The sequence below is a fragment of the Diabrotica virgifera genome, chromosome 5 (genome assembly GCF_917563875.1).
Source record: "Diabrotica virgifera virgifera chromosome 5, PGI_DIABVI_V3a".
NCBI classification, from domain to species: Eukaryota; Metazoa; Arthropoda; class Insecta; order Coleoptera; family Chrysomelidae; genus Diabrotica; species Diabrotica virgifera.
Window position 1 is genome coordinate 15,908,842 of NC_065447.1, and position 22,389 is coordinate 15,931,230.

The window sequence follows — 22,389 nt, forward strand, 5'->3', positions numbered from 1 at the left end:
TTGTACGCACGTAAGAAGTTATACTTCTATTATAATATAATTTCAACGAAATAAATATACCTACTTAACAGTTACAATACAAAAAATTAACAATAATTACCAAAAATGAACCAAAACTTAACAATGCCAAATATTAAAAAAAAAAAAAGAAAAAATATGAATCGTCCGGGATTTGAACCCGCAATCTCGCGATTTTTTTATCTCTGGTCCAATGCTCTACCAACAAGGCCATCAAGCCGCATGCTACTTACCTTTCAGATATACATAATTATACATCACGGTGACAAGTGAAATATAAAAATAGATGTTTTATTATTTTTCCACCTACCTCTACCGAAAGTATACTTTTCCGGACCTGATTGTAGGGAGCAAAGTTGTACTTTTCCTCCCTAGGGAGGAAAAGTAAAAGTGACGTCATTCATGAAATATAACTTATTGACGCCCTGTACAATATCTATTTTCTATTACGTAAGTATCTATACATTTTAACGTTTATTTATACAACACCCAGTATTTTGCAGAATGGTAAAAACAGTAAATTGTTATTTTGATTTAATAATGTTTACATTAATAATTTGACTTATATTTGACAGTTGACAGTTATATTGTACCTACTTGTTAGTTTTAGTTTTAATAAATTTTGTTGGTTAGTTACATAAATAAATTAAGTAAAAATGAAAAATGACTTGTTATTAATTTGAGGAAGTTGGAAAAACCATATGTATAACATGGGAGTAAAGTGCCTTTTCCTCCCTTGAATGATTAGGTACTGCCCTCCGCTACGCGTCGGGCAGTAAACTTCATTCTCGGTAGGAAAAGTAGCACTTTCCTCCCTTGTTATACAAATAGCTATTACGCCCAAGGAAGACAAATCCAAAGACACAAAATTATAATAAAAAAACCTTTTAAACCACCTTTTTCAAATTGCGCAAGTTGTATTATTAATATTAATGTTAATAAATGAAATATAAATATTTTGACGTTTCACAATTTGACAATTCACTTTTAACTGCAGTGCCTTAAAATTTTTAAAGCACTAGTGCCTTAAAGTAGCATTTTTAACGCTCCTATGGAGTCCTAAAAATTGCATTTTTAACACGTTTGTAGAAAAATATATTTAAAAACACTAATATATTCTTTCCACACCTTTTCTGGATTGATACATACTTAAATTAAAACATTTTGAAGTATAACTTCAAAAATATAATATGAAAACTATTTAAAAAGGCAGTATAACTATTAACTAACCTTTGTTGTTTCTCTTCCCACAAATTTTAAAACGCAACAACCATACACAACCAAACCGTCAACCGTCCAAACCACAGCTGCGCTACAGCTGCCATATTGGATAATTTTTGACATGTCATTTGAACATCCAATCAGAACAAAGTTATAATGCGCATGCGCCGGGATCGTAGGTTTTAACATATAAAAATTCACCCTCATATCGCGCGTAAAGAAGTATAACTTCAAAAATATTGACAAAAAGGTAGCAAACTTTAAAATAAAATGTGAAAAAGCTACATTCATATGATTTTAAAACAACAGAATTTAAAAAATATTATTAAAAAAGTAGCGAAATAAGTATTTAAAACAAAACGTGAAAAAGCTGCATTCATAGCGTTCCTCAATAAGAGCAAGGAATAGAAGGAAACCAGACACTTTTCATACAGTGAAAATTAAAAAAGAATATAACTAATATTAAGAGCATACAGTAGCGATCAACAGGTAGCAACAAACGCGTTCCAAGATTGCGAAAGTTCTGTGAACTTTCAAAAGTGAGGCAACAGTGCGTCGGTAATTCGACACTGACGTTTATACTATCAAAAACAATAATTTTTATACACACAGGCGCGAAATGTTGCCAAGTCAGTGGCGTTCGATTGCTTGTTATAAAAAAATCGATTTTTAGTAGTTCCAATGTGACAAAAAATCTAGGCACGGGATAAAAAAGTTTATTTGAAGAAAGTGTATTTTTTTGTCTTTCTTAATGGCGGTACAGTTTCAATATTTTATTTAGTTACGGAGTAATTTCCACCTACTAACATATTTCTGAAATTGGGCTCTGTACGGCCATTCTTTATTCTATTGTATTACGAAGATGTGTGCCAAATATCTCGATAAAATATTCAAAATTAGAGCCGCAATCTTGGAACGCGTTTGTTGCTACCTGTTGATCGCTACTGTTTGCTCTTAATAGTACGATGAAAAAATAAGTTACTTTAAGTTATTATTCAGTTATATTTCTGTTCTTTTATATTTTTCCACTTTCATCAGCTTGACAAATCAGAAAATAACGGTTTTAGACAGATGGAAACAACAAAAACTAAAGAAATATTGATAAAAAAGTAGCAAAAACTTTATAAAATGTGAAAAAACTGCATTCACAGAGTTCCTCAATAGATACGAATAAGAAATAGAGGAAAAAAGGACAATTTTTCTACAGTGAAAATTAAAAAATCGTGTTACTTACATAAATTATAATAAATAAGGTGGTATATCTAATATTAAGGGCGTAGGCGCAAAATTTCGCGCCAATGTGTTTTAAATGAATTCCTTTTCTTTTCGTACCCTGCACGTCTGCTACCAAAGCAGAAAGCAAGATTGCAATATTACCGAGGGCCGAAAGTCCCTGAAAACTTCTATAATGTTTATTTTATAAGTTACAGAGGTGAAAAAAAGAGGAAATTTAGTGTGATTTTTAATTTCAAATATCTCATCCAAAAGTACAAAAAACGTCAAATAATTGTCAAAGTGTGGACACGAATTTTTATTCTCCGCATTTTAATAGTTTGATTTTAACGATACAAACGAGCAGTTCTCGGTGTATTGTGTGTTATTGTGTTAATTAGTGTTCCTTTTGTTAATTTTCTTTATTGTTTATAATAGGTAGGTTAGGTAAGTAATTAAAAAAATATATAATGGATGAGACCTCGGGTGGCACTTCGCCACCCGAAAATAAGGATGCAGAGGAGGATAGGTATGTAAATAATTTTATAGATTTAAATAATAGATATAGAACTGAGGATAAAGGTCCATATTTTGTATATATTGAGAGTACTGATAAGCATTTGGGAAGAATTTTCCCAATCCGGATTGGTCACGTTTTGTTGACTGACAATTATATAAAATCCGATGTCCTTGATATCAAATCGGTTGGTCTTAATCGCGTTAAAGTTATTTTTAAGTCGTATGAAAAAGCTAATTATCTAGTTGATAATAAAATTATGTCAAATAATAACTTAGTAGCGTATATACCCAAATTTTTTACACACAAGAAGGGTGTGTTGAGGAATATTGACACATACTTTTCTGAGGAATATTTAAAAAATGCCATAATATCTAATAAAGAGGTGGTTCAAGTTCAACGCATGAAACGAAAGGTAACAGATAAAGACGGTAATATTTCATATGTAAACAGACAAATGGTTATTGTGCAATTTGTAGGAAATGAACTTCCTCAAAATATACAAATTAATTTATGCAATTTCTCTGTAGAACCATATATATTCCCCGTTGTTCAATGTTTTAATTGCTTGCGATATGGACATTCTGCCAAGCAATGTAAAACCAAATCTTCTCACTGTCGAAACTGTTCTAGCCTAAATCATACGTCAGACTCTTCTTGCGAAAAATTCTGCATTTATTGCCAAAATAATGAACACTGCTCTACATCCAGAGATTGTCCAGTATATAAGAAACAAAAAAATATCAAACAACTCATGGCCAGGGAAAATATTACATTTAAAGAAGCTGAAAGAGTGCATGATAATCCATCTTATGCCAAGATTTCTACAAATAATAGATTTTCAGTTCTTAATAATTCCACTAATTTTCCCTCTTTGCCACTCCCTAGTACGTCCCAAACTCCAAATTCTAGCTTTTTGCTACGTAAACCCAATGTTCGAAATACTTCACCCAAAAGACAAGTGAAAAAACGTAAACCATCTGCTCCGGAGTCTCCACCTATTTCTCAGTCTCTGCCTACTTCTTCCCATTTTCAAACAAAAAAAACCAAATCTTCACATAATCCCATCATACCAAATCCTCACAGAGATGACTTTATCCAATATAAGGAAAAACTAACAAGTCAGATAATAACCGTAGTTAAACAAGTAGTTAATTCAGATTCATCCGCAACAAATTACAATTTAGAAGAAAATATTAGAAACATGATCTCCTCTATATTAAGTTCTTCAAATCTAATTCCAGAAATGGATATTGAATCTTGTTCTGATGATTCAATCCACTAATAAGATAAGTACACTCAATAGTAAAAACATTAAAGTTATCCAATGGAATATTCGTTCTTTCTCTAAAAACCATCCAAGTTTATTAAATTTTTTACACAATAATCCTGTAGATATTATAGCTTTATCAGAAACCTTTAAAAAACCAAACCATTCTTTTAAACTAAAAGGGTATAAGATTATCCGACAGGATCGTGCAAATGGCTTTGGCGGTGTTGCCATTGCAGTTCGCCAAGACATTAAATTTATCAATTTTCCTATTACTTTTGCATATAAAAAAGATTTAGAACTTTGCGCAGTTAAATTTCCGTCCTTAAATATCATACTAGTATCGGTGTATAAACCACCTAAATTAAATGTTTCTAAATCAGATTGGTCAAATATCTTTCGGCAATTTAATTCTCCTGTTATTTTCTGTGGCGATTTTAACAGCCATCATACACTTTGGGGATCTCATATTAATAAAGCTTGTGGTAATCAATTAGTAGAAGCCTTAGATGATAATAACTATGTTGTTCTCAATAATGGTAAACCAACTAGAATTTCTCGTCCAGAAGAGCTACCTTCGGCGGTAGACATTACATTTTGCTCTGCTAGTTTGGCTAGTGATTGTTGTGTATGGGATGTCGTACCAGATGCGTTAGGTTCAGATCATTGTTTAATCAAATTTGAAATTATTAGGGATAGAGTTATAATAAATAAAAATCCAGCATCTAAATGGAATGATAAATTAGCTGATTGGTCTGCATACTCCACTATACTGGAAAATTCGTTAATTAGTACAAACCAAAATCTAAACTCCAATCTACTAAGCTTCTCTATTTTTATGGAAAAGGTCTCAGAAGCAGCATCCGCAACTATTCCCCTAAAAAGAGCAAGACAACAAGTAACTCAACGTCCAATATGGTGGGATACCGAATGCTATGATATGTTTCGTCGCAGAAAAGAAGCCCTGAACCAGTATAAACGTGTCTCAAACTATACAAACTATTGTCAATACCAAAATGTAGCTAGTCAAACTAAATTACTATTTTCTAAAAAAGCTCGAGACAGCTGGATATCTTTCATAAGCAGTATTAATAAAAACACGCACCCTACTAAAATTTGGCAATTTATAAAAAAAATATCAAACAAAGACTCAACGGGATCGGGCAGTATATCAGCTGATATGGTGGACGATTTTTTTGAGTTTTTTATTCCCAAATTTGCATCAAATAAAATCGACTTCAGTAAATTCAATAGTAATGTAGCATGCAATGAATCATTTTATATGCCTATCAGTTTGGAGGAATTACGATTAGCAATCAAACAATCTAAAAGTACAGCACCGGGTTTTGATAGCATTACATATAAAATGATTGAATACTTGCCTGCAATTGCTAAAGACATTCTTTTAAATATTTTTAATAGTTGGTGGTTGCAAGGTTTATATGACCAAAGTTTAAAAAAAACTGTAATTTGCTTACTTGCTAAACCCAACAAAAATTTAAGTCTACCTAACTCTTACAGACCCATTTCATTAATATCATGCATTACAAAAACATTTGAGAGAATTATCAAATTAAGAATGGAATTGCATTTTGAAAGTAATTGTTTATTACCTATTAATCAGTTTGGATATCGCAGATGCAAAGGCACCTCTGAAGCATTAGCTCACTTAGTTTCCGACATTCAGAATGCACTTTCCGTTAATCTTATAACGGCATGCTTGTTTTTAGATATTAAAGGGGCTTATGATACTCTGGATATTGATATTCTAACTGTACAGCTCATAAAATACGGTCTAAATTATAAATTAGCACAAAGAATCACAGATTTGTATAGGGACAGAGAAGTTTTCATTCGAGATTCAGAAAATCACATTTACGGCCCTCGATTATTATCAGTCGGAATTCCGCAAGGTTCAGTCCTAAGTCCAGTACTTTTTAATATCTATACTGCAGAATTGCATGACATGTTAAATGAAACCAATAATACAATTAAAATCATTCAGTATGCAGACGATTTCTGTATATACAGCAGCCGTAAATCATATAATGAGTGTTTATGCGATTTGGAACTGATAATGCAATGTGTAAAAAGATGGTCTATGGCTTTTAATTTCACGTTATCCCCTGAGAAATCTAGCATCACCTTTTTCACTAGACATAGGTTAAGTTCCCCTACCAGTATAAATTTAAGTAATGTTGATATTAATGTATCCTCTCACCATAAGTATCTGGGCGTGGTTTTGGACAAAAAACTAACCTGGACACTCCATGTGAATCACATTATCAACAAATGCGAAAAAGGTTTAAACATGCTTCGTTGCATATGTAAAGCTAGATGGGGTGCCGACCCAAAGATAGCATTAATGTTCTATAAATCGTATATTCGGTCAATCATTGATTATGGATGCTTTTTATATGGTTCATCGTCAAAATCTAATTTATCAAAAATCGATCATATTCAGTATAAGGCAATACGTATATGTATTAGTGCGTTTAAGTCAACGCCATGTGCTGCAATTCTAGCAGAAGCGCAGGAACCTCCTCTAAACCTTAGAAGAGAATTCTTGTCTAATAAGTTTCTATTAAAGACCAGGACTTTAGACTCACATAAATTATTAAGTAAAATTAACAGTCTCACTGAATATAACTTAACAAATTCTTATTGGAGAATTAAAACTTCTCCCCCTCTTACAGATGCTTATCTAGAAACTAACAACTTTAGCATTAACACTAAACAAATATTACCCATATATAACCTTTCTATTGAGGAAATCGCAATCTTTCCAAAGATCATAAAACCTACATACAGAAACTTACCATGCCAAAACAATAAAATTGTAAAATTAATCTTATCTGAATTTTCTAATTATAAATACATCTATACAGATGGTTCAAAAACATGTAATAGTGTAGGTAGCGCTTATTATGTTTCTAATATAAAAAGTGGTAATTCTTTTAGACTACCTAAATGTACATCTATCTTCACTGCCGAACTTTATGCTATTGAAAGAGCCCTAACTTATGCGGTTGAACAGAACTTTGGAGACACGGTTATACTATCAGATTCTTTATCTGCTCTTGAGGCAATATCGCAACCAATAACCAAAAAACACAACAATGAGTTGTTATACCATATTAGAAAGACAATCACTCGATTTAAAAATAATAGCAGTGACTTGGTCTTTATCTGGGTAAAAGGACATGCCGGAATCAAAGAAAATGAGATAGTGGATGAAATGGCAAAGAATTCAGCAACTTTAAATGAAATAGTAGATTTAACAATCTCCAGCGATTACATTCCCGAATTGCATAAAAAATTAAGAAAAAAATGGGAAACTATTTGGCTTAAGTTTGTACAAACTTCGAGGAATCCATACACTAACATACACCCACAACTTCCGCAAAATATCCCACATATATTTGATTATCACGTTACTCGATTTTATTCCACATCCCTAAGTCGCTTAAGATTAAACCATGGCAATTTTCCTGCACATTTAGCTAAAATAGGAATGCGTATCAACTCTCTCTGTTCATGTGATAACTACTCTACTGCAGATTTAAATCATATAATCTTTAATTGTGAACTTAATAAAAACCATACGAAAGCACTAATTGCTAGACTTCAGGAGCGGAATGTAAGTTTACCGCTGAATATTTCACATCTACTAAGCTTCAATACCAAAACTATTAATGATATTATCATACAATTTCTTAAAGATTCTAAAATAAAAATTTAATATGACATCTTCAATCTTCAACTTTCAAATATCTGTGGCAAAAAGTTTATCTAATGCCATCCCCTCTTTGTGAACACACACACACACTCATCCAAAAGTAACTTTTTGGATATTATAAGGGACTCTCGGCCCTCTACTAACCTCGACATAACTTTAGATAAATCGAAACAACAAAAACTAAAGAAATATTGATAAAAAAGTAGCAAAAGTTTTGCAATAGAATGTAAAAAAAGCTGCATTCATCGCTTTCCTTAATAAAACAAGAAATAAAGGCAAACCGGACAATTTTTCTACAGGGAAAATAAAAAAATCGTATTACATAGGTATATACCTACAATAAATTGGTATATACAGGGTGTTTCATTAATAATTGTCCATATAGTAACAGGAGAAACCTTATCACAAAGTACGAAGATTTAACCTAAAACACTTAAATAAAATGTGGTTCCTTACTGAGTTACAGGGTGTTTTATCTAAAAATTTGAAAACTATTTTTGCTCAGCATTTTAAAACTGTTCGACGTATCCTTTTCATACTTGGCAGAAAGTGCGACTACTAGACACTCTACTAAATTATGATAAACAAACGTTTCTAGCTACTACCAGAGGCGTACGACAGGGGATGGTGAATGGTTGGCCCTTCTCAAATTCTACGCCACTGGAGGAATTACTATTTAAGTGCCATTTTTAGATTCTACAATACTTTGTACGTAAATAATATACTCTTCATTGGTAACGATAAACTCATTAGTTTTCGAGATATTTGAAGTTAAATATGAAACGGCACAGTTATTTTAATTAATTTATGATATGATTCATATGATTAAAATATAAAAATTATTTGTACCCAGTACTTTGAAACTATTTGGCGTATCCTTCTCATACTTGGCAGAAAGTGTAGATACTATACACCCTACTAAATTAAGATAAATAAACGTTTCTAGCTACTACCAGAGGCGTACGACAGGGGATAGTGGCTGGTTGACCCTTCCCAAATTCTACGCCACTAACGAAATTGTTATTTTAGTGTAATTTTTTGATTTTGCAATAGTTTTTATGTAAATAATTGACTCTTCATTCGTAACGATAAAATGATTAGTTTTCGAGATATTTGAAATTAAAAAATGAAGCGACACAATACACTGATCAAAATAACCGTGTCGTTTCATTTTTAACTTCAAATATCTCGAAAACTAATGACTTTATCGTTACGAATGAAGAGTATATTATTTTCATGGAAAGTATTGGATAATCCAAAAATTGAACTAAAATAGCAATTTTGCCAGTGGCGTAGAATTTGGAAAGGGTCAACCATTCACTTTCCCCCGTCGTACGCTTCTGGTAATAGCCATAAACGTTTGTTTAACATAATTTAGTAGCTTGTACAGTACGTATACTTCCTGCCAAGTATGAAAAGGATACGTCGAATAGTTTTAAAATGCTGAGCAAAAATAGTTTTTAAATAAAACACCCTGTAACTCAGTAAGGAACCACATTTTATTTAAGTGTTTTAGGTTAAATCTTCGTATTTTGTGCTAAGGTTTCTCCAGTTACTATATGGACAATTATTAATGAAACACCCTGTATAATATGAATAGTACCTAAGATGAAAAAATAATTCATTTAAAGTTATCATTAAGTTATATTTTGGTTCTATTCTGTTTTTCTACTTTCATGAAAGCCTCAGGCAATTCCAGGCTTGGCATTTTTTGCATAAATGGTACCAAACTGAGAACATTATTGAGTCTATTTCTATCCAAAACGTATTTACTTTATAATAGAAAGATCATAAGTGCAACATAAGAAATTTAACTAAAAAACGCAGATCAAAACATTAAGCTTAACAATTCACATAATAACGGCATTAGATATATCGAAACAACACAAACTAAAGAAACATTGATAAAAAAGTAACGAAAACTAAAATAGAACGTAAAAAAGCTACAAGCATAGCGTTTTTTTAATAAAAGCAAGAAAAAGAAGAAAACTGGACAGTTTTTCTTAGGTAAAAATAATCATATTATTTATTCAATAAGCTGATAGAACTAACATTTGAATCATGAAGAAATAAAAAGTTTATTTTATGTTATTATTCAGTTCATATTTCGGTTATTTCTACTTTCACAAACATCTCAGGTAATTACCAAAAATATCAAATTAACATAAATTTCTAATGAAGTACACCCGGTCCTGACTTAAGTCATTAGGACCTAGCCAAACACCCACACAGGTACAGACTGCCAAAATCGGCCAATCGCATCGAACGGTACCACTGAAGCGGTGGTACGCGGCCAATAGGATTAGCCCAACCCCTCTTTCAAGGGGATGATACCCAAAAGCTATTAGCAAGTGTGTTATTTAACTCATGTTTTGGCCAAATTTGTTATTAATTCCGAAATAGTTCTTGAGACAGTCGGATGCGATAGTACCCATTGTTCTTGTGTTTATTTTTGAAAGTGTCGATATTGTCATTGACGATGAATTTAGGGCCTTCGTGTAGTAACGGCTTTAGTGGCATTAGTAGCTTCATGAATGGTAAGTTAATATTATTTGTTCTTTTTAAACGTCTTTTTTTAATTAAAAATTATATTTTTGAATATTTCTGCTTGATATAATGGTTTTTCTTATGGTATTTCAAATGTCTTTAACTTTTTGTTACAAAACTTTATTTGAGATAAGTTATTTTTGTTATGAAAATAGTAAAGATCTGAGTCAATACAAATTATTTTATATTTTATTTGTTATTACAAAGATATTTGTAATAACAAATAAAGATATATGGCGATTTTTAAGTAGTCATTTTTTAAGAATAATATAAATCATATTTTTAATTAAAAAAAGACATACAATTTTTATGTATATTGTTTATTTAAATTATACTGATAATATGGTACCTTTGTTTCTTATATTTACGCTTACAGTACTTATATATTTTATTTTATTCAAATTCAGTTGATCACTGTGATTTTTTCATTAGTTATATGTACTTATAATTTCTTTTTTGTTGTTTGCATCTTAGGTATGTTACCAACGTTTTTTGATTTTGGGTGATATTTTTCAAAATTTTCATTTATTTGAAAACGGTTTTTAATTTTTTTAAGTATTTCTCTCTTTTATTTCAAACCATGTTATTTATTATATTTACTATATTGATTCGCGATTCGCCTTTTGAGTGTGATATTGCGTTTTTTCTGTTTCTCTCCGTAAAGAAATTTTTTTCAAATTTTCTACTTCTCTTCATAATTTTTTTTGATTGTATTTCTGAAATAGTTTCCCTTTGTGATTACATTCTTAGCATTTGTTGTTATTTCTATTTATTACATTTTCCATCTTTTTAAAATTCCTTCTTCTTTTGAGTTAGCCTATCAGCGTGGCATAATTTTCTTTTCCATTTTATTTCTGAAACAGTTTGCCTTTCATAATACATGTTTAGTATTTGTTGCCGTACTGTTTATGCTTATATTTACCGTCCTTTAGCAACGTATTGGTTTGACTCTCAATTATTCTTTTTCAATTCCTTTTTTTTTCTTCTGCAGATCAGCGTAACATAATTTTCTTTTTTGATTATATTTCTGGAACGTTTATCATATTTTTAAAGTACGTATTGATTCGCCGTTTTTTAAGATTTTTCTGTTTTTTTCTTCTTTTAAGTTTTAGATCAGCGTTACAACGTCTTCTCTCTCTTTCTCTCTCTCCCTCTCCTCTTTCCGTTGCTCTTAACTACTGAGCTTTTCTCAGCTTAAGCAATACAATTTTGTTTGTCATTATTTTAGAAAATTATAAAAAAAACATCTGCCTCTCAACGTTTTAAATTTAAATGTGCGCTTTTTAAACATTAAATTTAAATGTACAGGGTGACCCACTCAAGTCTAATAGTTTATCATCTTTATTTTTAATGAACCATCCTATATATTTTTGTCTTTTTTAAAGCTCATTAACAATCTGATCTCAACAGACTATACCAGTGCAGTCTATTATAAATGATATAGGTGAAATTTTGAAATTATGTATAATTTTTATCAAAATGAGCAATTAATTACTTCTTCTTTCTCGAAACTCTTTATGCCCCTCAGGGGCGTCGGAGGCTTTAAAAATCCTCTATCCATATCTTCCATTTCTTGCGGTCCTTTGCTAACTCTTTCATTTGTTGAAGTGTTTTCCTCTTTTTCTGTCCAATTTCTATAACCTGATCGATCCATCTCTTCCTTGGCCTCCCTTTCCTTCTTTTACCATATCTTTTTGATTCCATCACCTGCTTTGGTAGTCTTCCTTGGCCCATTCTGTTAATGTGTCCATACCATTTTAATTTTCTTTTTTGGGTCTTGGTTATTATCGATTCATGTTTTCAGTCTTTGTCTATTATCTTCATTTCTTATTCTGTCCAATTTCGTTTTTCCTGCTATTTTTCTCAGCTGCTTCATCTCCGCTGCGTTTATTGTACTGTCTATTTTTGCATTGTTTACCCATGTCTCACTATATTCAAGTTGGTACAGATATTGCATTGTATACCTTCAGTTTTATTTCTATTATCTATTTCTTCCTTTCCAAATATTGTTTTATTTAGTGCATGTAGTAGATCTTATTTGCTTTTTTCGCCCTGTATGAGATTTCTTGATCTAGCTTTCCATCCTCTGATATTATTACTCCCAGGTATTCAAACGTCGAGACTGTTTCTATTATTTCGTTTTTGCACCTAAATATCGTTTGGTTTATTTCTTCCCTTTCCTTTTGCTCTACTATCTGAGCAATTAATTACAAAACTCAATATATTGATACTTGTTTCGAAAATTGATATCTGTATTTAGCTATTTAAAAATATTATTTAAAGCGTGATAAATTATTAATTTCAAAATTTTATGTATTTAATACCTTGACGAAAATTATACACAATTTCAAAATTCACCTTGTATCGTTCTGACCCTGTATAATACACTTCGTTAATATGAGTTTGTTAAGTCCCTAACTTCTAAACATGTATTCATACTTCTGTACATATAAATTTATGTTTCAAAAGCGCACATTGTATCTATATTCATTTAGAATATCGTCCTTAGTCATTATCTAATGTACCTACTTACACTATCACACAAATTTACTAATTGTATTACAATTAAGTCATAATATGATCATTTGTGTTTCATTTGATTGTAATAATCTGTACCTATCCATTTATTAATTACCGTGCCCATTTAACCCAAGTTTGTGCATACATATCATCTGGTCCTGATGCCTTTCAACAAGCTTGCGTCAATCAGATGCTCCAATATTTATGTCTAATGTAACTGTCTCAATGACGCTTTTTTGTCACTATGTCAAGCAACTCTAACTTATTGATTCCACACTCCACAACCCAGATTCGTCTTTGGTCTGTTCAATTAATCTTCTTCATTTATTATTTCTAATTTTCAGTCTCAACTTTCTATTTTCATCTTCTTTTAAGTCCTTATTTATTTGGTCCATACATCGTATTTTGGGTCGTCCGTTGGATTGATTTACCACCATTTGTTATGATTTTTGCTGAAGAGAGTTCCATGAGCTCCACATGGCGTCTTTTCTTTCAAATACATATTGCCCATTACAATTCGTCCGATTTTGTCAATTCTTAGGTTTCTGGTCCATAGGTGAACACTTGTCTGAACAGATATAGATAGGTATAGGTCTTTTTTTATTTTTTCTAATGTCCCGGCGTTTCATATTTGTACAGGACTACTGCTTCTTTTATCTTTTTGTGAAGGTTGATTGAATCGTTAATTGTTCTAATATTTCGATTTCTTCTCACTGTTCTTCCAGAGTGTTGTTTTTCTTATCTCTCTGTCTAGACTCTGATATACGGCGTAGTGTTTCCCCTGGATTGGCTTCTTTTGTCAGTTATCCATGGTTTTTTTTTGTCATTTTTCGGTCATGTCATCTCTTGTTTGGAGCTAAATCTCTATGCTAAATTTGGGAATGTCAGTTTTTGTCACAATTGATTACAATCACAAGAAAGTATCTTTACCTCCTTGTATCAGTTTTGTATTAGGTATAATTTAATATGACATATGACCCCTCAGACAAACTTCTGATACAATACCTACAACATAAGATGCAAATAACCTGTGTTATAAAAACTGCTATCAATGATTTTCAAACGGACCATAACAAATTCAATGTTGATATGATACTATTACATGTCGGTTTATAACGTTCTCTGCCGTTTTCCGAATTCCAATCGCCACTTCGTCTAGTTGTTCCATAGGTCTTCTTCTATATTTCTTTTCTCTCACCTCTTTGTCTACTCCTTCGTTCCAACTTTTCCTCGGTCTACCTTGTTTCCCTTTTCTTCTGGTTACCATTTTAATATTTTTGTTGATATGATAACCTTTACTAAAAACCTGCTTTTCTTTTCCAGATTTTGGTCCGGCATTGCAGTGCCAAGTGGAGTTGAAGAACCAAGATTTGTGGAAGAAATTCTATGTCCATGAGACGGAGATGATCATTACTAAGACTGGAAGGTATGTACCTACATTTATATATTCTTGTACATTACTATCTATATCAATATACAGGGTGTCCAGAAACTCTACCGACAAACGAAGACAGGAGATTCCTCAGGTAATTTTAAGACAATTTAACCAAATTCACCTAGTCCGAAAATGCTTCCTACGGGAGCTAGAGCTCTTTAAAAATGGCGTCTTGTAATAAGTTTTTCTTAAATACCTCTAGAACGCTTTTAGTTAGAAAAACAAAAATTGGTACGCATATTTGTCTTCCAGGGATAAATCGATTACATCTGTTGCGAATTCATAGTACCGGTCATAGGCGTACGTTTTGGGTAGGGTAAAAGTTATTTTATAGCATAACTTTTTTGTCTTTAAATTTTAAGAATGATTCACTTTAGATTATTAAATTGTAAGGTATGCTAGTACTAAAAGGTACTCTTTGTTTAAGTCGGTAGGACACACCGTTTTCTAGAAAAATTAATTTGAAATTTTTCATCTCCTGAATTTAAAAAAAAAAGTTCAAAAAATTTTTCAAAAAAATACGGTGAATTTTACCAACTTAAAGCAAGAGTAACTTACTACTATAATTTAATAATCTAGTGTCAAAAATGGTTAAAAATTAAAGACAAAAAAGATATACGATAAAATATCCGTTGACCTACCCAAAACCGACGCATATGACCGATACTAGAAATTCGCAATTAATGAAATCGATTCATCTCTGGAATATAATTAAACGTACAAGTTTTCGTTTTTCTAAATAGTTTTTTTTGAAATTTTTTTTTGGAATTTAAAAAACGAATAATTTTTAAATCGACTTTTCTAGAAAACGGCGTATCCTAACGACATGAAACAAGAGTACCTTTTAGTACAAGAATACCTCAAAATTTAATAATACAGAGTCAAAAATGCTTAAAAGTTAAAGACAAAAAAGTTATGTGATAAAGTAACCGTTGCCCTACCCAAAACGGACGCCTATGACCGGTACTAGAAATTTGCAATGAATGGAATCGATTTATCTCTGGAAGATAAATATGCACACCAATTTTTGTTTTTCTACATAGAAGCGTTCCGGAGGTATTTAAGAAAAACTAATTACCAGACGCCATCTTCAAATAGCTCTAGCTCCCTTAGGAAGCGTTTTCGGACTAGGTGAATTGAGTTCAATTGTGTTAAAATTATCTAAGCAATCTCCTGTATTCGTTTGTCGGTAGAGTTTCTGGACACCCTGTATACTATACTATCTCTATACTATAATATACTATTTATATCGTTCAAAAAATTCTAATCTCTGATTTGACTTTCATCATTCCTTCATTGATTTGTTTAGATTGTCTCTCGATTTATTTAAGTAGGTACCCCTTTTAAATCAATTATATTCCCCGCCTATGTTCGCACAGTAACGGTTATACGTTATCACATTATTAATTAATACACGACAATTAATGTATCAGCTACATTTAACCGTTAACCCGTGTAAACTCGAAGTCAGAAGCTTCCTGGCTAAAGACAGAAAAAAACCACATGTGCCATCGTAAGGCCTACATTTGAGTGCAAAATATCAAAGTTACGTAAACATTTAGTTGAAGCAAACAAAACATTCCACTTCCCGTTTATTTGGTGTTGATTTTGGTCCTACCACAACATGCCACTATTAAAACAATCTACCCAAGATTTTGATTGAAAGTAATCTACCCAATGGGTGGAAAGATATACAAAGATTTCGGAAATGTTGATTCTTTAATTATAAATAGCATCCTTCAATCATAATTTATTATTTGCATAAGATTTTCTGCGATTCTTATGCAACTTACTAAACTTACGTGCATAGAAATCAGCCCACTTAAAAATTTGGTCATTTTTGATTTCTTGTATTTCCTAAACCTGTTGGCCGATTTAAGTTATTTTTGAACATGTTATAGCCTGATTCCTTAACAATACCACTGTAATATTATTGTTGCTAAGCAGGTAAATTTTTATTGTATACCGGGTGTACCAATCAAACTGTGTTTTTTTTTTCTCAAAGTTGGCATCACCCTGTGGAATATTCTAGCATAAAATACTGAAATTAAAACATAACTATAGCCGCAGGTTTTCTTAACATTATGTTTTTTGATTTATTCGATTATGTTGGATGATAACAAAGTTAGGTACTTTAACAACTAGACATGTTCTTCATCAATTCAGGGTGTTTCTAAATAAGTGCGACAAACTTTAAGGGGTAATTCTGCATGAAAGAATAATGACAGTTGGCTTGATAAACGTATGTCCGCAAATGTTTCGTTTCCGAGATACGGGATGTTGACTTTTTTCTTACAAACTGACGCTTTATTTATTACTTTAAAACCAGCTGAGATATGCAAATGAAATTTGGTAGGTTTTAAGAGATAGTTATTGCAGATTTTTTGACATAAAATTAAGAATTTTATATTCGCCATTAGCGTGCATACAGGTAATATGATCGGTCATATTACACGTATGCTCGCTAATGGTGAATATTAAATTCTTAATTGCATGTCAAAAAATGTGCAATAACTACGTCTTAAAACCCACCAAATTTCATTGGCATATTTGAACCGGTTTTAAAGCAATAAAATAAATCAGCAGTTTGTAAGAAAAAACCCAGTTTGTTAACCCTTAAAGTTTGTCGCACTTATTTAGAAACACCGTGTATTGATGAAGAACATGTCTAGTTGTTAAAGTATCTAACTTTTTTATTATCCAACATAATCGAATCACTCATTAAACAAAATGTTAAGAAAACCTGTGGCTATAGTTGGGTTTTAATTTCAGTATTTTATAAATGCTAGAATATTCCACAGGGTGATGCGAACTTTGAGAAAAAAACACAGTTTGATTGGTACACCCGGTATACAATAAAAATTTACCTGCTTACCAACAATAATATTACAGTGGTATTGTTAAGGAATCAGACTATAATATGTTCAAAAATCACTTAAATCGGCCAACAGGTTTAGGAAATATGAGACATCAAAAATGACCAAATTTTTAAGTGGGCCGATTTCTATGCACTTAAGTTTATTTTAATTTTGATAATGCTGGGCATTAAAAAAGCTTTTTAAAAATAAATTCTTTAGAAAATTTACAAAAAGCTTAGATACTAAAAAAAAGCAATAATAATATTTAATATGCGGCTTCTCACAGTTCTCTTTTGTTTCTTGCTTTGTAACTCGTTTTTCGACAACTATTTCCTTTTTAACAATTTTTTACTGTTGTGAAGCAGCTGTTTTACCCTTCGTATAAACTCCATAGCTATCTCAGTTTACATTTGTTTATGGTCAATTTTCCAAGCTTGCTTTATTCCAAGGTATTTGTACATACCAGTTTCACTCACGGCCTCATGTTCTGGTCATTTTGCAGGATATGCGTCTTTTCTCAATAAAATATTCTTCAATTTCCTTCGTCTGCTCACTCAAACTGCTCACCTGGGCCTAGATTCCGTGCACTGTAGATATCTACAGTCGCTTTCTGTCGATGGCAATTGTCATGAAAATATTTGAATTTTTAGTTTTAATTCAAATATTTTCTTGTTTTACTTAGTGTCACTTCAGCATCAATTAGGGTATAACCTAGCAAAACTATAAAATAATTCAATTAAAGCTAAAAATTGAAATATTTTCATGACAATTGACATCGATAGAAGGCGACTGTAGATATCTACAGTGCACGGAATCTAGCCCCTGTTTTACTTCCCATAGATCATATTCATCTCTTGTTCTTAGTCTACCGTTTCTCATCCACTCCTGAATGTACCCAAGTCTTCCATATTTCTATATCTTATGCTAATTCTAATCTAGTCCACTGGTTGTCTCCCACTTCTCTTAACATTCCTTTAATTTCATCTACCCATCTCTTCCCATGCTTCTTGTCGTCCTTCTTGCTCTCATTCTAGAATATATGTTATGTTTATATGAGAATAAACACTGTTGTGTTTTCTTTCTTGTGTTTATATATGGGACTAAATCATTCAAATATCCTAGGTATATTAATAATGGGTTGAATACAATTTACTTTTTTAAATGATTTTGAGTAGGTATATAATCATTTTGAATTGGGGATAATGCATGTAGTACATTATTATAAATTCCTTCTAACGTGTAAACCATGGTGAAAAAGAGATTCAAATAAAGATTTATAAAGTTTAACATAAGAGCATCTGATTACGTTAGGTACTGGATTATAATATCTAAAACTATTAACACATTATGATTCCATTCAATAGTAGTCCATTCATTAACGGTAAAATATTGCAAAACCTTTAAATTTTAAAGAACCGCTTGGATTGACATGAAATTTAGCATACACACAGCTAACAAGTCAAAGAAAAAAAGTGATATTGTGCCGATATGTGCTTTTGCCCTGGGGGTGGTTTTCACCCCCTCTTGGGGGGTTAAAAAATATTCGTCCAAACAAAGTCAGGAAATGGGCAAACTGGCTAATTTAAAGTAACTTTTGTTCTATAGAGTTTTTTCACTAAGTCAATACTTTTCGAGTTATTTGGCAGTTCATTTTTTCAACAAAATAACCACGCTTTTAGACGGTTTTTCGCAAATAACTCAAATTGTAAGTATTTTGTCGAAAAAGCATTCTCAGCAAAAATATAGCCTATAAAAAATTTAAAAAAATAGTGAATATATCACGTTTTTTTATTTAGTAGAAGCAGAGTTATAGCTAATGAAATATAGGTTCATATTCGTCAAATTCCAAGTGGAATACTTTAACGTGAAATAACCAAAAATGAAGCACATTTCGGGGAAAACTCATTTAAACTTATTTAAAGTGTTTAAAAAATGCTTCATTTTTGTTTTATAAAAAAAATTTCTAGCATCAAAATTAAACAAGTTACGCTCAAAATAAAGTTAGTCCCTTTTGGTTTTGGTAAAAAAATCGAGAAAATCACCCACTAATTAGTATCTCAAAATGAACTTAATCGTAACGACTTCACAAGTTTCTTGACTCGTGTATATATTGTTTATAATATGATCTGTAAGTTTCATCGGTTCAAAGTCCTTATTATTGAAACGGCTGTAGTTAAAAGGGGTTGAACGAGTCACTGATCACGAATGTATGCAAATTTAGAAACACCAAATCTTGATCAATTTTTGTCTAACAGAAAAACAAAAAATACATGATATTCAGAAAAGCAAATCTGACTTTTTTTGTATTTCGAGACTTTTGGTATCTCTAACAATTTTTAAGTTATTTTGAAAAAAAGCATATTTTTCAAAATTTAAATTTTTAAAAATTTTACTTTGAAACCAAATTTTTTCAAAAATAAACACTTTGAATCGATGAAACTTACAGATCATATAAACACAATATAAGTAAAATAATTTATGGAGCGGCAACGATTAATTTCATTTAAGTTGCTAATTAGGGGGTGGTCTTCCCGATTTTTTTTTTGCAGAAACAAAAGGGACCAACTTTATTTTGAGCGTAACTTGCTTAAATTTAATGCTAGAAACTTTTCGTAAAAACAAAAATAAAGCTTTTTTTAAACACTTTAAAAAAGTTGAAATGGGTTTTCCCCAAAAAGTGCTTAATTTTTTGGATATTTCACGTCGAAATATTCTATTTGAAATTTGGTGAATATGAATCTATATTTCATTGGCTATAACTCTGGTTCTAAGAGATGCAGAGACCTAACGCGTACACCATTTTTTTTTTACTTTTTTATAGGCTATATTTTTGCTAAGAACGGTTTTTTCGACAAAATACTTACTTTTTGAGTTATTTGCGAAAAACCGTCTAAAAATGTGGTTATTTTGTTGAAAAATGAACATATTCACTCGCAAATAACTCGAAAAGTGTTGACTTGGCGAAAAAGCTCTATAGAACAAAAGTTACTTAAAATTAGTCAGTTTACCCATTTCCGGAGTTGTTTTGGACATATATTTTTTCACCCCCAAGAGGGGGTGAAAGTCACCCCCAGGGCAAAAGCACACGTCGGCACAATATCACTTTTTTTCTTTGACATGTAAGCTATGCGTATGCCAAATTTCATGTCAATCCAAGCGGTTCTTTAAAATTTAGAGCAAAAACCGTGAAAGAATTATAAAAAAAATAAAATTTCAGTGCAACAAAGGGAATTTTCCCCATTTTATATATTCATTTACTTTATAATTGTTTATTCAAACGATCTTCAAATGGCTGCAATATTAGTTATAATTTTTTATGAAACAATTAGGTACATATAATAGATCTATTATCTATAGACTTAATTAGATATATATATTGTTATAAGTCTAAGCAGATTGTAACGTACACAAATGATGTAAACTTGATGTGAAGAACCGCAAGAGATATTACAGAACTGTACGTGGAGCTTAAAGAAAATGCGAAAGAAATAGGGCTAGGCGTCAACGTATACAACACTTCTTGTAAAAGAGTTTTGGGTTTAAGTTATTATACTAAAAACACTTAATGATATCTATAGATACATTATATCTCAAGATATAAACACAAATTAAAACACTAACGATATTTAATAACAAAATATAGCCTCCAAACCACGTATCCTATTATGTTTACAAACAATTCGTAAAATTGATCGTCTGGGTGACGTCACGATGACAATATTTCATTTGTCAATGTCAAAGTTACCATACAACCTATGGTATAGGGCTTTCATCGATTGTCATTTGTTTCGAGCTTCTGTCATGTGTCACATAATATTAATATATCTACGACATACGTCTTTGGTTTGTATCATTGGTATTACCAATAACGTATGACGTAGATATATTAATATTATGTGACACATGACAGAAGCTCGAAACAAATTACTGTAAATGAAAAGCTCTATAGGGACCTTGTACCAGTCATGTCTAAATAAATGTCCAAGATAAGATGTTTTACGTTAATTGTCAAGTTCTGTGAATTCACGTTCTCTATTCATACGCCTTAAAACTTCTTAATTTCTAACGCGGTCGGTCCATGCAATTTTCAGCATGCGACGAAATACTCAAAACTTTCTAAACGTCTGTAAAATATGTTTTAAATGTTTCATCTGTCTTTAGTTATTAAAGTTATGAGTTATTAAGACTTGGTTTGGTTTCTCTAGGTCTCATTACTTGGCCCCTTAAAGAAAGTCTGACTTTATAATGTGACTCAGCCATAAGTAAAATATTAAGGTGAAACAGTAGCGATCAACAGGTAGCGAAAACGCGTTCCAAGATTGCGGCTGTAATTTTGAATATTTTTCGAGATATTTGGCACACGTATTCGTAATATAATAAAGAATGGCGGTACAGAGCCTAATTTGAAAAATATATTAATATGTGGAAATTACTCTGTAATTAAATACAATATTAAAATAACGAGCCTGTACCGCCATTAAGAAGAACAAAAACATACACTTTCTTCAAATAAACTTTTTTATCCGATGCCTAGATTTTGTGTCATTTTGGAACTACTAATGAAATAAAAAATGTTAGTAGTTCCAAAATGACACAAAATCTAGGCATCGGATAAAAAATTTATTTGAAGAAAGTGTATTTTTTTGTTCTTCTTAATGGCGGTACAGGCTCGTTTTTTTAATATTGTATTTAATTACAGAGTAATTTCCATATATTAATATATTTTTCAAATTGGGCTCTGTACCGCCATTCTTTATTATATTACGAATACGTGTGCAAAATATCTGGAAAAAATATTCAAAATTACAGCCGCAATCTTGGAACGCGTTTTTGCTACCTGTTGATCGCTACTGTTTCCTCTTAATATGGGATGTTATTACTTATCTGCACGGTAATGATCAATATTCAATTAGAATCGCTGTAAATCTTTCATCTCTTGTAATTACTGTTAAGACTTTGTTTGTTTTCTCTAGATCTTATTCCTTGGTTCCTTAAAGACTGTATTATTATATGATCCACCCATTGAAATATTAACGGAATCTTATTATTTCT

The 22,389-nt window shown here is 31.4% G+C and overlaps 1 protein-coding gene across 1 annotated transcript in view; it reads left to right on the forward strand.

The window, feature by feature from the left end:
• The first annotated feature begins 2,921 nt into the window (after positions 1 to 2,921).
• LOC114333006 (T-box transcription factor TBX6-like) overlaps positions 2,922 to 22,389 on the forward strand; it is a 44,436-nt gene continuing 24,968 nt past the window's right edge. The window contains exons 1-3 of the mRNA XM_050651193.1: positions 2,922 to 2,980; positions 10,889 to 10,998; positions 14,368 to 14,470. Coding sequence (XP_050507150.1) covers positions 2,922 to 2,980; positions 10,889 to 10,998; positions 14,368 to 14,470 — 272 coding nt within the window. The remainder of the gene's footprint in view (positions 2,981 to 10,888; positions 10,999 to 14,367; positions 14,471 to 22,389) is intronic.